The sequence below is a fragment of the Prinia subflava genome, chromosome 14 (assembly GCF_021018805.1).
Source record: "Prinia subflava isolate CZ2003 ecotype Zambia chromosome 14, Cam_Psub_1.2, whole genome shotgun sequence".
In the NCBI taxonomy this organism is placed as follows: Eukaryota; Metazoa; Chordata; class Aves; order Passeriformes; family Cisticolidae; genus Prinia; species Prinia subflava.
This window is the reverse complement of record NC_086260.1, coordinates 12,051,415-12,066,809: the sequence shown is the minus strand read 5'-3', so window position 1 is coordinate 12,066,809 and position 15,395 is coordinate 12,051,415. Positions and strand designations below refer to the sequence as shown.

Genomic DNA, 15,395 nt, shown 5'->3' with positions numbered 1-15,395 from the left:
CATGCTGATTGAAGCAGTGGTCTCAGACTCAAGGTTATGGATGGGCAAAGGGGAAGGTGCAGACCAAACTGGTTGCCAACCACTGCATCAAACCTTTGACCTAGCATACAGGTGAAGACAGCTTTTGATGCCCCAACCCATTCCTGCTAGGCACTGAAATTAAGCAGGGCAAGTTCTATGCACAACAGATCCTGTGCAAACCCAGAGTAGTTATGTAGCACACGGACAAATGGTGAATACTTAGGAAGTGAATTGGGTTACCAGAGCAATCAAACAGAGAGAAAAATAAAAACTTCTTGACAACTGTCGTTCCATTTATTGTTGGTCATGTGACTCAGGATAATCACTTGCAGCACTGGTATCCGTTTATAAAGGTTCATACTCCTGAGCTGCCAAGCCAGAAGGACAGGGGTGGAGAATTCTTGAGACAAAAATCAAATCTTTTCGTGTGGAAGAAGTGTGACCAGCTTTGATCTGCTCTCAGCTCCCATTTTCCTTGAAGTAGCAGAGGGTCCTGTGAACGGATGAACCCTGCTGCCTGGCCCTGCCTGGCCCTCTCTGGCCCTGTCTGGCACTGCCATCTCGTGTTCTCCGCCAGAACTGCTCTCTGATCACACACAGCTGCCAGTAATTATATTTTGCATGTTCAGGCAGAAGGGTCACATCTCTTTTATGTTTCTTACTATTTTCCAACTCCCACCACAGATTCTCCTCCCTTCATGTAGACCACAGCCAATGTTATTTCTCTGGGCTGGCTTCCAAAGGGAGTTTCTCTGGACATTCAGCAACTGAGTAATTATGCATATTAATGAGAGATTGTAGCTGGCAATTCCATCCCTATGGAGAAAGATAAAACCACAAGGAACTTACTTTTACAAAACTGAGTCTTATTTTTGATACCTGTTATTAAACAACCTATTGATTACAAGCTAAAAAGAATTAATTCTTTTCTCATCTTAATAAGGCAGGGTAATTTTTAGGATACTCCTTAGAGCCAGGTAAGATCACACAATAAAACCTCCCTCCAACACTGTCCATGGCTTGTCATCATTCTGATGGAGACATCAGGCTGCCAAACAGGAGAGATATATCTGCTGCGGCTCTAGGACTCTGAAACGTGGCTCAATAAAGGTTTGTTGTTCATCTGGAAATAGCAGGAAGCTGATGTTTCACTGCTGGATCAAATATTTCATTCTTTATCCCTTGATGAAGCTTTGAGCTGCATTAATTTGAATTCCAGGGTAGAAGCTACAGAGGAAAAAAAACTAAGCAACGTCTGAGATTAGGAGAAGTTGCCTGAATGTTTAGTCAATATAGTTAGAAATAACTGTCATAGTTAGGAGCAGTCTCACCACCAGAAATTATGGGGAAAATGTTTCTCATTACAGAACTGCCAAATTGAATGTTTTCCCTAAATTTAAGTTAGCATGTATCTGAATGCTGAGACAACGTCGAACTGAAAATTTCTTTGTAAAAAATAGGGAGTAAGGTTTTGTGGAGAAGATATAGAAGAAACTACATCATGCAATATGAAGAAGTGTATAGTTAAATGATTTGTTTCTTATTCTCTCTTAATAATGCAGAATTGTATTTCCTCAAATAGATTACTGTTTGAACAGCAGAAATTATCAGTTTCAAAAAGATTTTAAAATGCTGTTATTTAGAATGGAACATGTAATTGCTAGTGAGAGTTTTATTTTTAAAAGTTTTGCTCTTTTGGTATTTTTTTCCTCTTATGATTACTTAAAAACCATATACTAAACCATCAATATGGAAGTTTCTCCTGCCTGTTAAGCCTGCTACAATATTTTAGCCTAGGATATTGTAGCCCAAATGTCCACCTGGTGACATTTATTTAAAAAAATGTAACAAAACAAAAACAACCAACCAACCAAAAAAAAAAAAAAAAAAAAAAAAAAAAAAAAAAAAAAACAAACCAAAAAAAAACCAACCACCACCACCAACCAATCAACTGAAAAATGAGACATGCTTCAAATATATACAATTGTTCAAAATTCTTGCAACATAAAGACAATCACACAGGTACATTTGGCCTACATGGAGTGTCCTTCTAATATGATACTTGATTACTTGATTCACTCAAAAGCTACAGTATTTAGGGGTTCTGTCCTGAAAGTTAGTTAAATTCTTACTCTCATGAGGCTGGTGGAGGTCTGGCCTTGCACTAACTCACCTCAGCCTGCCTTAAACTCACCTCATCTACAAGCTTTGCTTATGTATGTAACTTTCACCTGTAAGGAACACATTACATGCATTGTCCTAGTAAGAGATCAGAATAGATTTGGTTTAAATTTTAAGATTCTTAGGTTTTCTCCAGCAGTCACAAAAATCAGCTTTCATTACACTGCTCTCACTCAGTGTATTACATTTGCTTCAAAATACTCTAACATCTAGAACCAGATTTGGCTTTTTAGCTGGCTTACATGGGTTTTTTGAGTTTTTTAAGCAGTTGCTGGACCTAGGGCATTTAACAACGCCTTCACTTGATAACTATCGAAGCAGATGGCTTAGTTTTGGAACAGCACGACCCAAAGTCAGAGGGCTGAGTAAGGGGCAGATCAGCTCTCAGGTTACCTTTGAGATACCAGTAAAGATCAGGAAAAACATTCCCCCCTCCAGCTGTCATAGTTCCTTCTTGGGGAAATTTGCATTTGCACTGGGAAGCAGCATCTTCCCCTCCTTTCCTGGGAAAGGACAGATGAAGCTCTTTTGTGTGGTTTGAATATGAATGATTTTCCCAACAATGACTAATGAATGTTTGCTTGAAGCTTTTATAGATAAACATTCAAAATAACACTCAAAAATAATATACTCAGGATAATCACATTAACTAGTTGCTTTGCTTAGTTATGAGCTCCCAGAGGTGATCTTTACAGTTTTTAATTGCTTCTTCAAATTCTTGAAGATGCAAAAATACCTCTTCCTCATCATGTAGGGCCATCTACTACATCAGCCTTTAAAAAATCGTAAGAATGAATATATTTTTGAAACTCTAACTATTGCAAATGTTTGTCTAGCTGAATTTTACCATGTTATCACTGGGATCTCCAAAAAGCACCTATGTCTTGATTGCCTTCATCCCCCAAAACCAGGTACTTGGGAACTTCTAGGTCCCAAGATCACTAGGCATCTCAGTACATCCAGAAAAGTGCCGTTCCTCTTTTGGGAAGTGAGCAATTTCTTTTCGAGCCTCACTTGCAAGTAACAAAGGATCACCGCTGAATTACTAACTCCATAGCAAGCAGGAGTGTGACATTTGCTGGCAGATTCCTCTCCCAGAGACTTAACTCCAGCCACATCTGCAGTGGAATGCTGAACCCACCCTCCATCTCTGCAGAGGCATTCCCCCAGGGCTTAGGGAGGGGACTCTTCTACAAAGAAGAGTCAAAGACATGAATGTTTTAATTAATAGCCGTTCACTAGACAAGCTTTTAATGTAAACACTCTCCTTTGACTGTTTTCTCATTTTCTTTCTTACTAAAGCATTCTTGAATCACCCTCTTGTTACCGTTTCACAGGTCAGCTCTCACATGCATGCAGTTGTTAAACTAGAGTATAAAACCATATTTCATGTTTCTAGGGGACAATATGAAGTCATTGATCCAGGAACATCTTTGTATTGATGGGGCAAACCTCAGCCTTGCCCTCAAGAGTTTTGGCATTCTCCTTCATGGGCGTTTTGTGAGTTTGTTTGCTAATTCTACTGGACAAACATCAACTTAATGCATTTTCACAGAATCCCTGACAGGTTGGAAGGGACTTCAAAGACCATCTTGTTGCATCCCCCTGCCATGAGCAGGGACATCTTCTACTAGACCAGGGTGCTCAGGGAACACTGCCAGGCCAGGAAATACTTCCAGGGAAGTGTTCAGAGCCAGGCTGGATGGAGCTCTAAAAGTATGTGAGTATTTTGTAGAGTATACGAGAAATTAAGATGTAATTTCAGGATGACTTGTCACCACAGCCTTAGTCCTACCCTTACTTTCCCTGTACCAGTAGTACAAGTGTTTGCACGGCTATTCAGTGACACACATGAAACCAGTCTGATCCAGGCCATAACTAACCATGAAGATGTCACAGAATAGGAGAGGATGGTGCTCCCTGAATTAATTAAAATAATTAATTTTCTAGTTCTGCAGAAAACTTTATGTGACGTATTCAATTTCTTTCAGATAAAAATCAGTATTTATTTTGCCCCCAGCTGAAAATCCCTTCAGCAGACGACTTATACCAGCACCTTCTTAAACCACAAAAGCAACAGGCAGAACACGCAATTCCTTTTGTCTTTTATTGCTCCTGCCAATATGACTACCTTTACGCAGGCACATTACTTTCCTAGATTAAAAACTGTTTTATTAATCTGGAAGCAGTGTTTGATTTCCACCCCTCCTCCTAAGGTTATCCAATTAACACACAGTTATCCTTTTAAGAAGTTTAACTTTTTTGTTTTTCAGATCTGTGTAAAGGTTGCTTGGCAAGAATACATGCACAGGACGTTAAATGGAGAACAACCCACCACTAAAAGGTAATGCACATAGAACATAATACAGTACTTTGACATAATTTCAAATAAATACCCACATACAAATGTAGTAATTTTAAATGCAACAATATTTCTTATGAATCAATAGTGTAACAGAAGATGGAATTATAAGTCCCCACATCTAGGAATAATAATGCTTTTTCCAGCAAACAGAAATCTTTTCTGTACTGTCAATATTAGTTCAATTTGTACTTTTTTTGACAAGTGGGAAGGCTCCCCTTTGGCAAGTACCAATTTAATCATCCACATGGGCCTCACCAAGCCGTTGAGGACCTGGCATGGCCTGCTGATGCGCTTCTCCATTTCTGTTTGCTGAAATCACAATTAGATACAACATGCAAAGGAGATCCTGATGTGCTGCGGTTCACACCTGCACACAGCGCTGCGGCTCCCGCCCCGCCACCACCCACAGACAGCGACATTCCCGACGCGTTCCTGCACCGATACCGACAATGTGGTCATACACTGCTCATCTGTTCAACATGAGTCCATTTGCTTCCCAAAGTGTAGTCGGGTTTGTTCAGGTTTGCGGTTTTGATTTTTTCCCCTCTATACCCCTGAATTTGCAAGGATTTGCATGATGAAATATCATTGACTAACAGAATTTTTTACAATTCCTTGAATATATAAACTCTATAGTAAGTCTACCATTAAAAATGTGCGAAATGGGAGTTCACTTTGCACTTATTGCTCCACATCTTTAACAAATTCCAAACCAGCCATTCCATTCCTCCTAAGTGACAGGACTTAGCCTACGCTACTCTAAAAGTCTCCCTTCAAATGATCAAAGGCACTACTGGCAATAATGAGTGACAGAAAGGCGCTGACAGATAACACCCTATCACTGACCACTTTAGAATTTTTCCTTCTAAATGTACCATAATTTGGCACAATAAAATGAAAAAGTAACAAAACAATTCCAATTTGGAATTTAACTGGTATAGTTGTATAAAATTCTGTTAATCGATAATACTTCACTTTCCTAAAACCCAGGAATTCTGGAATTTATACGTAATACTACTTATTTAATATTTTTCAAGTGCCTATTACTGTTTTAACCAGAGCGAAGTCAAGTTTTCTTCTTGTTACACTGAACTATTCCTAAGAATAATAATACCATATGAAAAAAACCCCAGAATTTGAATACCCTGGATTTCTTAATGAACATGGCAGTTAAAAAAAAATCAGTAATTTAAACATATAAAGCATAACATTTTAATAAAAAAAAAGATGCTGAAGCACAGCATATAGTTTAGCAGAGCTCCTGCTTTTTGTGGAAACTCTTTTCTAATCACAATCTAGAGCCCTCCCCAAATCTCTGCCACATGCTGATATATAACTCATAAGTCACACGTTTCAAATTGGAGAGACTGAGCACAAACCGCTGCATTTATATAAACTCTTCTACATAAGGAATTAAAGAAGCTAAAGAAAAATATCAAAAGTGCACAGGTTTAACAATCAGGTAAAAAAGGAGCATCTGCAATAAAGTAAATTCCCCCATCCGACATTTCTAGGAGAGCACAGACTAATATGGTGAGCATTACATTTGAAGTAGGTTTCTTCAGCACTTGTAAGGTTTCTTACTGCAGCAGCACTGATAGGTAAAGCTTGTTTGTTTTATAGCTTCAGGCAGTAAGGGAAGGTTTCAGGTAGTATATAGGAAAAGGTGTTTTCAAAAGTTAGGATCAGGTCAGTGGTTTCCATTCTGTGTGCAATGGGCCACCACTCACCACAGTGAGGAGGGCTAAGAAATGCTGTTGCACTGTTGGAAAGGCCTTCTCCAGGGACTACTCTACAGCTGAAAAACGGAAAAATAAAATAGCATTAGGAGAAAAAAACCACAGTGTTTATTTCTAAATCAACTGAAACTTAACCCCATCCATGTGCTGCACAGGCAGATTAGTTGGCTGAGGGTCTGTTAGCTGGCTGGGGGAACAGCAGCCACTCCAGCTTGCAGATGCTTTCCCACTGGGTGAACAAGGCTTTGTGGGCTCAGCCTGGAAGCAATAGCTTTGCAGAAAGAAGGATTCTTACAAGTACTGAATGAAGCTTTGCTCTTCAAGCATAAGTTAAAAGCAGTGAGTGTGCAAGAAATGTTTTCAGTGAAGCTTTAAGTTCTCCAGAAACATGCAGGTCAGTATATCATGCAGGCCTATGCGGAGAATCATTCAGAAGAGCCTGCTTACAGAGGTAGGTGATGGCTAAAGGAATTTCCCATGCTTTACCCAAACCCATTGAGACTGATATGAAAGACTTACAGCAAATGAACATCTCAAGAAATTGTTAATCAAGAATTAAAAGACTCAGTCTTAAATATTACTTAAAAATACAAACAGCAGGATCAAGTCACTTTACACCACTCTGTTTTCTGACAGGATAAACCATACTGGTGATAGACTCAAACCGCAGTCAGGCTGGCTCTTAGGGTTTTTTAAATATTTGCAGAAATGACTGAAGATGGAAATGATCACTAAGGCTATTGGGCTAATAGCAAAATTGCTCATACTCGAAACTGAAAGAATGAGCCAAGCCTGAAAGCAATAGTCACTGTCTGGTAACACCAAAATTGTTACAGGAAATTCCAACTAATTTGGGATTTAGGAAAAGAAACCTAACAATGCATTCAATTAGTTTCTCCAGCTTACCTTTTTGCCATCAGTATTTCGCAGAAGTACTGTCACTAGAGACATGGAAGCAGTGAAAACTGTGTTAAAGCTCCCTACTATGGTAGAAGCAGAATTCTTACTGAGTCTATTAGAGCAGAGAAAGTTAGCACTCAAAGGCCTGCTTTCACCACGTATTTTTAAATTGTACTTAATGTAGGAGTGAGAAGAATAAAGGCTTTTTGGAAGATTGTGCAGCAAAGAGAACAACAGGATTGAAAATTATAGAAGATGTCTCTTCTAAAATATCAAGCCTGCTATTTAGCAATATTAAAGCTCAAATTCAGGAGAATTCAGTATTTTCTAAAAGAAGTAATAACAGACACACAGGACCTAGTTTCTAAAACCAGAACTGAAATTTGTTAAAACCCTAAGCAGTCATGTTTTAGAAATGTATTAGAATTTAATCACTTGAAGTTTTATTCTTCTTCTCAAGATCAATAAATGCAATTCTGGCTCTGGGCTGCAGCATTTCCATGGTTCCCAGCTTTGTAGCAAAGTTCCATTTGTTTCAAATCTCACTATATTAATTTAGAAGACTCTCCCCAACATGCCTAAAAATATCTGGGAAGCCAAAATCTCCCATGGTTTCCCCTCAGTGAGAAAACCAGCCATGCTCTTATTAGCTTCTGTTAGCACTGGGGTATCTCCTGCATGCGCACGGAGCAAGCTGTGAGCATCAACAGGGACGGGCAGGGGAGCACAACCACAGCACAGGGTTAGAATGGCTTTGGGAACCACACTATCTGGCATAGGCTCGCATTTCTTTTAGTAACACTACAGGCATACAAAAGTATTTGAAAGAGTACAAAACGAACAGGGCTTTACATTAAAATAAAGTCTGAGGCTAGGCACTTCAAACTCTGGGTTAAACAAAGAAATGCACCTTTCAGTGCTCCACAAATTTTCCACAATTTTAGAAGCAACATTTTCAATCTTTTTCTCTTATGTAGGCACCAATTAGAAAGTACACTTTTATACTATCAAACTTATTGTAATTAAGTGGGTAAAAAGGCCCCTTAAAAGTTCAACATCAGACAAAAATTTATTTACTTTTGAAGATTAGTATGTGCACTAAGCTACTTCGTAAATCATTATTAGCAGGATGGTCTGGATCAATTTCCTGTGCCTCTAATGTAGAGCCCTGTGAAACACATGGCTTGCATATGGAATGCAGGATCTTCCGTGTACTTAAAAAATGATAAGAGCTCTGAAACGCACCTATTTAGGTTAATACTGAGAGCTGAGAAAAACTGTTTGTGACCAACAATGCTAGACCATAGTCACATTAATTCTACACATACATATTGTGTGGCTACAGGTTCTTCCCTGTACAGGATATCTCAGACAGGTTCTGTCCAAAGTCTTATGCTTACAAGGAGCAACATAAGACCACAGAGATCCTTTCAGGACATAACTTCTCAAAGAGGAACTGTCTACCAGGTAGAATTCCAATTCTTAACATTTTAAATTTTGTATCAGATTGAGTTCATATTGCATATTTTTAATATAAATGTGCAAGCTTCTTCTGATTATCCCTCTGAAGAGAGGGACGCAGAGTGTAAATAATGTACCAGGTTTTCTTTGAGCTTTCACAGCCTATAAAAGCTTTAGGACTTTGGTTAGTGGTGATACAACAGCAAGTATTTAACATCGCTACAACAGGCAAATTAAGTTTTACTCCAGTTTCCAAATGCTTTGCATTCCCAAGACACAGCTCTAATTTTCAGCTTTGCTTTTCACCACTTAAGCCACAATAACAAGGAAGGTTTTCTGTTTGTTTCTGCCTATGAAAGCATTTATTGAAGTATGCTGCAACCCCGGAGAAAGGATCACATTTGTGCTATACAAACTACAGTAACACCATATATATACTCTATCAGGTGTACTCTTAACACTTACCATGAACAGCAAACCCCAGACATGTTCATTGTGGAAAAAGCTAATTGCTTTCCACTGTTAACTTGTTAATAGCATCCCCATATTTATGCATTAGTTACAGTTAAGACCACTGTAATACAATCTGTATTACCTGGTTCAACAACATACGAGTACAAGTCAACTCACTGTAACATTAGATAGTGGGGATTTACGCTGACAGTTACAGCATAAAATAAGATGCAGAATATGGTTTTTCTAGACACGTGTCCTAGTCACAATAGATTTTATATTTCTCAGTACAAAACACTTGGTTGTTCAGGACAGATCCTTCAGACCTGTCTCCACAGGACCGCACGTGACTTACACTGGGGTTACTGCCCTTGGCTTTGGAGGCAGATTTTGTGCGCACCCTTTTGGACTGCTCGTGGTCCAGTTCCAAATGTTCCAGGCGCTGGGTCAAGGCCAGTTTCTGTTGGATAGCCATCCGAAGCAAGGAGTTCAGAGTCTTCTTCTCATCCTCAGCTGCTGCAAGTTGCCGCTGCATTTCATCCAGCTGTGTGACATATTCATCACATCTGAAATAAAATACATCAGTCTTTAGCAATCCTGGTTCTATTATAAACACCTTCCCATACAAGCCCTTGTGTCCAGCCTGTACAGCAGTGATAGCTTTGAAGCTGCTTACATACACACTCTTAAAGATGAACTTCAACTAAACTTGCAGAAAACCACAACTACTTCTCATTGGGGTTCTTAAAAACCCATATTCAGCACTTCATGTTTGTGCCTTTCAAGATGCTGTATAATTAACAGCCTCCTTGGGGAGCAGAAGTGTGGAGCCTGATGTAACTGTACTCACGTCTGAATGTCAGTGAGATGTCCTTCTATAGCAAGTAGACCCCATGCAGCCATACTGCTTTTGCCTCTGCTTACAGAGATCACAGTGGTTCTAAGCTTCAGGTTGGAAAGGGTCTAGGGGCAGCAACAGCAGCCTTGTGAAATGGCCAGCTGAACTGTGCCATTTGTCACTTCACACAAAGTTCAAGTAACAAATCTCCAGTGGTGACTGAACAGCACTATTAAAAACAACTATATTTCAGAATTCTACTTCAACCTACTCTGATTATGATATAAATAGTGTCTGTCTTCTCAACAGCAAGCAGTCTTTATGTAATTGTTCTCACCATCAAAATCAAGTTTAAAACAATTAAAAGAACTGAGTTAGTGGCAAAGCTGTATGAATGCCTCAAGTTGTTCCATCTACAGTCATTGTCACTGAGCCTGGAAGCTGCTTAACTTGCACCATGAACAACTTAAAAAATAAAAGTCTACATGTAGGTACATATTTTCTGCACAGAGACAACATGCATGAATAGAGAAGTAAATATTTTATGCATATGATAGAGAAGTAAATATTTATAGGTACCAGCTGGAATTACCAACTACAAAACACAGCTTCTTCATAAAAGCAAAAATATCAGCAAAGAAGTTCTTTTAAATTTTGAAATGGAAAAGCCTCTGACTTTAAGGGACATTAATTATTAGGTAATATAAAGCAGATTGGGAAAAAAGCCACCACAAAACAAAACCACATTGATATGCAGATTCATCAGTTGTGCTTATACTATCAAGCCTCCAATGCTACACTTCCTGACTTTAGATAGCAGGACTAGGCCTATATTCCTAATTATATTTGCTAGGGAATAGAAATAGGAAAAAAAACCCCAGATTTTTATTTTTGAATACATAAGAGAGATTAAACAGTGACTCAGAAATATAAATATAAAACTGCATGAACTATAACTATGTTGCAGCTTTACAGACTAGGAAGTTTGGGTGTGTTTGGGAGCTCCACATGCACAGGAATCTGTCCCCTCGCATCTCTGAGCATCTTTGCTCTGGAGTTCCTCACAGCCTCTCGCACACTGTGCAGCCCAGGAGAAACAAATATGTGAAGGGTTTTTCTTAAAAAAACCCCAAAAACAAAAACAAAAACAAACAAACAAAACAAACAAACCAAACCAAAACAAACAAACAAAACAAACAAACACCAAAAAACCAGGAAGCTTAAACTTGTTGGAACACCAACACCTGCCCTTCTCAGTGTGGTCAGATGGACCTATCCCAACTGCTACACTCTAGGGAGTGGAAGCCAGACTCGGGGCCAGATCTTGTCCTATTAATCCATTTCAGCTCTAGAAATGAACTGAGATTGAAACAGCCCTGGGAAGTCTGGACAGACTAAAGTAATCTTGAAAGCATAAGAGTCCTCCTGTCCGAGGGAAGGTGTCACCAGCTCCAGAAGGAGGGCATGGTCACAAAACTGACTGCTCCCAGCATCCTGTGCCCTGCTGCTCCAAAGTCTCAGAGATGTGTTTTCTTCCCCTGGGAGTGCAAGCAAGACACAGACTAAAGATTTCTGAGAGGCTGTGGGGTTTCACCCCAGCTTTCAAACATACTCATGACATCTGAGGTGAAAAGCAAGGTCTGGTTATATCAGAAATGACCCTTCAGTTTTCTTTTCTGTGCGCACCTCAAATCTGATTCCTTCCAAGCTCCACTATTGCAAACCAGGGGGATGTACAGAACAGCATTACCAATTTCTTGAGGAATGAAATGCGATTCCTTCAGCAAAATATGATGTGGCACTGGAGTGACCTGTCCCTGTTCCCCTTGTTTCATGCTCAGTATTACCCTCCCAAAAGATCTGGGCAATGTAAAAATATGTGGAGGTTTCCCCCCACCTTTTTCCAGCTTCTTTCTTGTGAAGCAAAACCCCTTGTTTCATGCTCAATATTATCCTGCCAAAAGATGTGGGCAATGTAAAAATACAGGAAGATCCCCCCCCCCCACCCTTTTCCAGCTTCTTTCTTGTGAATCAAAACATATCCATGTTTTTGTGCAGAACACAAAGTTAATGTAGCCCCAAAACTTTCAGCTCAGTGAAACAGCATCAGGATTGCTGCTGTCTTGACTTGACATACAGCAGAGAAGTGTTAATCCAGGCCAGCCAAAGCAAAGAGGCTTCACCCCCACCCCATTAGGAAAAAAAAGAGATAAGGAAGAGAAAACAAAACCATTGCAGGAAAGCAGAGCAGGGACTTCCCACACCGTCTTACTTATGTTCTGTTATCACTCCTGCCACTTGCACTCAAGCACAGCCAGTGACACAGATGCCTGGCATAGTCTAGAAAGCAGTGAAGTCTTTCTCAAGCGAGCCAAGCTGTAATTAAAGCCAGGATTTTGACTCTAGAAGATTATTGTTGCAAGTCATTATCTCACAGAGCTTCCTGTTAGCACAAAAGTTTACAACATCAATTGACTGTCCTTAGAAATTACAAGGTATTCACTATCTCAAATACCTAAACTGATTGTTTGTTTTTTTGTTTTGCATAGAACTCTGTTCAGGGAATTTTCTCCTTTCCTCTCCACAAAAGGGAGATGTTGTCAGTAGCATATATGCAGCTGCAATTTTTAACTGTACCTGAGCAACTGTTTTCTCCTGTAGAAGAGACAACTGGAGAGAAGCAGGAGTGTTAACTACTCTGCCTACACACCATCCTGCATCCTGAACCTGCTTTCCTGATTCTTTAATCCAAAATGAATCATAGAGCCTCAAACTGAAATATTATCCTGGTGCAAGCATGGCTGTCTCAGGTCAAGGAACATCACACTTTACAAACCACAGCAGTCATTTACTGCAACAAAGGGGCAAGAAGTTTCCTAGACGTGGCTGTAGATGTTGCATGCAGAGGTGGACTGGGATCAGCTCCACTTTCTTCCTTCATGGTGCTCACTGACTTTCAGTTTAATTTTCTCAAAAAACCCCAAACAAAACCCCAGCAATGCTGCCTCCCTAACCATCCAGGCTGACAGGCTCTGGACCTGCTTTAGCTGGCAGCAGCAGCTATGGCAGCGTATCTTTGTTCTCTGTGTACTTTTTACTGCTTTGTTTGACAGAACAATAAAGGCTCCTTCCCTTTTACAATTCCATTTGTCATGTGCCAGGCTACTTCCCAGCTATATATTCCATAAAATCAGAACAGAAGATGTTTTTCTTTTAAAACCACCTTTAAAAGAAAATAATTTAGTTTTCACACTTTTAGGAAGAATATGAAATTAGTATAAGCATTTTGTACTTTCACACATTTACAGCTTTAAGTAGATAGTGAACACAAGGCTTTGATGCTGTCCATTTTCTTACTACTGGTAATTAACAACAACAAAAAAAGAAGCCTAAGGAAACATCAACTAGATTTTTAAAAACAACACCAGCTATATACAAATATCTACACAGAGAAAATAAACATCCTGAGTGTTAAATATAATGATGAGAAATAAAAACTAAATCTTCAAAAACTCTCTGAAGCCAAATTATTGAAAAACCTAACTTGGCATTTTCCCAAGCTGCATACCACTGCTTCCCACAAACACTCGTTTGGCCTTAGTTCTACAGACCAATTTACATAAGGGTCAGCATGTAATAGTTTTAATACCATTTATAAGTAAATTCACTAGTGACTCAAGCTCTGTTCCAGAAAAAAAAAAAAAAAAAAAAAAAAAAAAAAAGAAAAAAAAAAAAAAAAAAAAAAAAAAAAAAAAAAAAAAAAAAGAAAGAAAAGTGATGTAACCAAATGGACCTGGGCATACCCATATTTTTCCCCTTTCCTGCAATGAGGACCATGTGACAACTTCCAAGGAAACACAACAGGTGACTAAACAGTGACTGAAGGAGGCTTTAGAGAGAAGCATCAACTACTATCTCGAGAGATTAAATTGTCAACCCACTAAGGAAATTCAAATGCAGGATTAAAATCACAATTTCTTAGCTTTTTTAAAAACTGGGAAATGTATTAGCAGAGACACAGTTAATATGACATGTAAATGAGCACTGACTGCATTCAGCTGTAAGAGATCCACCATTTGCTGTTTCTAACTCAATCTTTATATTAGAAATTAATAATACAGAGATTTTTAACACCTTCCCCCAGCATCTAATTCTAGGCTCTTCCGCTCTCTCCACCCCACACCACCCAAGCTGTGTATGTGCTTTGCTTTTTACAACATCCAAGCACTGACACTTTCTATGAATTGTCAAACAAAACCAGGACTTGTCAATCTAAAACACCATGGAGACAAGTAATTGCTGCTGCAGTAATCTCCCCATATTTTAAAGTAACTCACTTTCCACTTTGTTAAAACCAAAAGGGCAGACAAAGTACCAAACAAGAGCTAGCGCAGTGTACTGTGAGGAGCGTTCTGTACCACTATTATTTTATAGGAATGCATCCTGTGGTTCCCTCTCCTTAGCAGCAGTGTTCAAGCAGAGCACCAGGAGCATGGGAAGGTGGTGTGGACATAGACACTTCAACAAATCCCTGGAAGAAGACTGTTACATCCCAGGTCCGGGGCTCTCTCCAAGAGGCACCTACATCAAGGTTGAATCTCAACATATGCAGCATTACATTTTAGTTCTCAGACACAGAGTCTAGAGCAGGCACCTTCGTGCTACAAATGTGAGTGTGTGCACAACATCATTTATGGGGTTTTGTAGCATGCCCATTGGATACTGAAATCCCTTTGTCCTGCCTGGACATCCCCTTGCTTTCACATGGATGCCAGCAGCCTAGACTTTTTTTTGTCTCTAGGTATCATTCAACACCTCTACACCTAGCACCAGAAATAGGAAGTAAATGCTGTTATTCCCATCTGGAAATCCCTTTCTGGAAATGCATCACATCTTGTGTGTCTAGCTCTTCTGAGCATTAATGAGGAACAGCTGAGGGAGCTGGGTTTATTTAGTCTTGACAAGAGGAGGCTCAGGGGGGATCTCATTGCTCACTACAACTGCCTGAAAGACAGTAGTGAGGTGGGGCCAGTTTCTTCTGCCATGCCTGCAGTGCGAGGATCACAGCACGTGGCCTTGAGCTGAGACAGCGGAGATTCAGAGTAGATATTCAATAAATGTTTTCATTGTTCAGGTGGCCAGGCATTGGAATAGGTTGCCCAGGTCCCTGGAGGTGTTCAAAAAGCATCTGAACGCAGTTCTGGGTGATGTGTGTTAGAGGTTAAGTGGCAGTGCTGGGTTGACAATTGGACTTGATGATCTTAAAGATCTCTTCCAAACTTGATGATTCAGTGATTCTACGTGTCAGCAGGGTTTTATGTCTGTTAACACCACAAAGCACAACTAACAAGCAGAAGCAAGTTCTGAAGACAAAGCAATCAAATCAGCTGACACAGGTCAATGAAATGACAGATGTCAACTGCAGGATGGACAACCT

The 15,395-nt window shown here is 39.6% G+C and overlaps 1 protein-coding gene across 4 annotated transcripts in view; it reads right to left on the bottom strand.

Moving 5' to 3' along the window:
* Window positions 1–4,295: 4,295 nt before the first annotated feature.
* BICD2 (BICD cargo adaptor 2) overlaps window positions 4,296–15,395 on the bottom strand; it is a 46,717-nt gene continuing 35,617 nt past the window's right edge. Inside the window, exons 7-8 of one of the 4 annotated variants that reach the window (XM_063412071.1) lie at window positions 9,476–9,686; window positions 4,296–7,247 (exon numbers count right to left, since the gene is read on the bottom strand). In XM_063412071.1, coding sequence (XP_063268141.1) covers window positions 7,245–7,247; window positions 9,476–9,686 — 214 coding nt within the window. In that variant the 3' untranslated portion in view covers window positions 4,296–7,244. The other 3 variants (XM_063412070.1, XM_063412072.1, XM_063412068.1) reach the window with 3 other exon arrangements.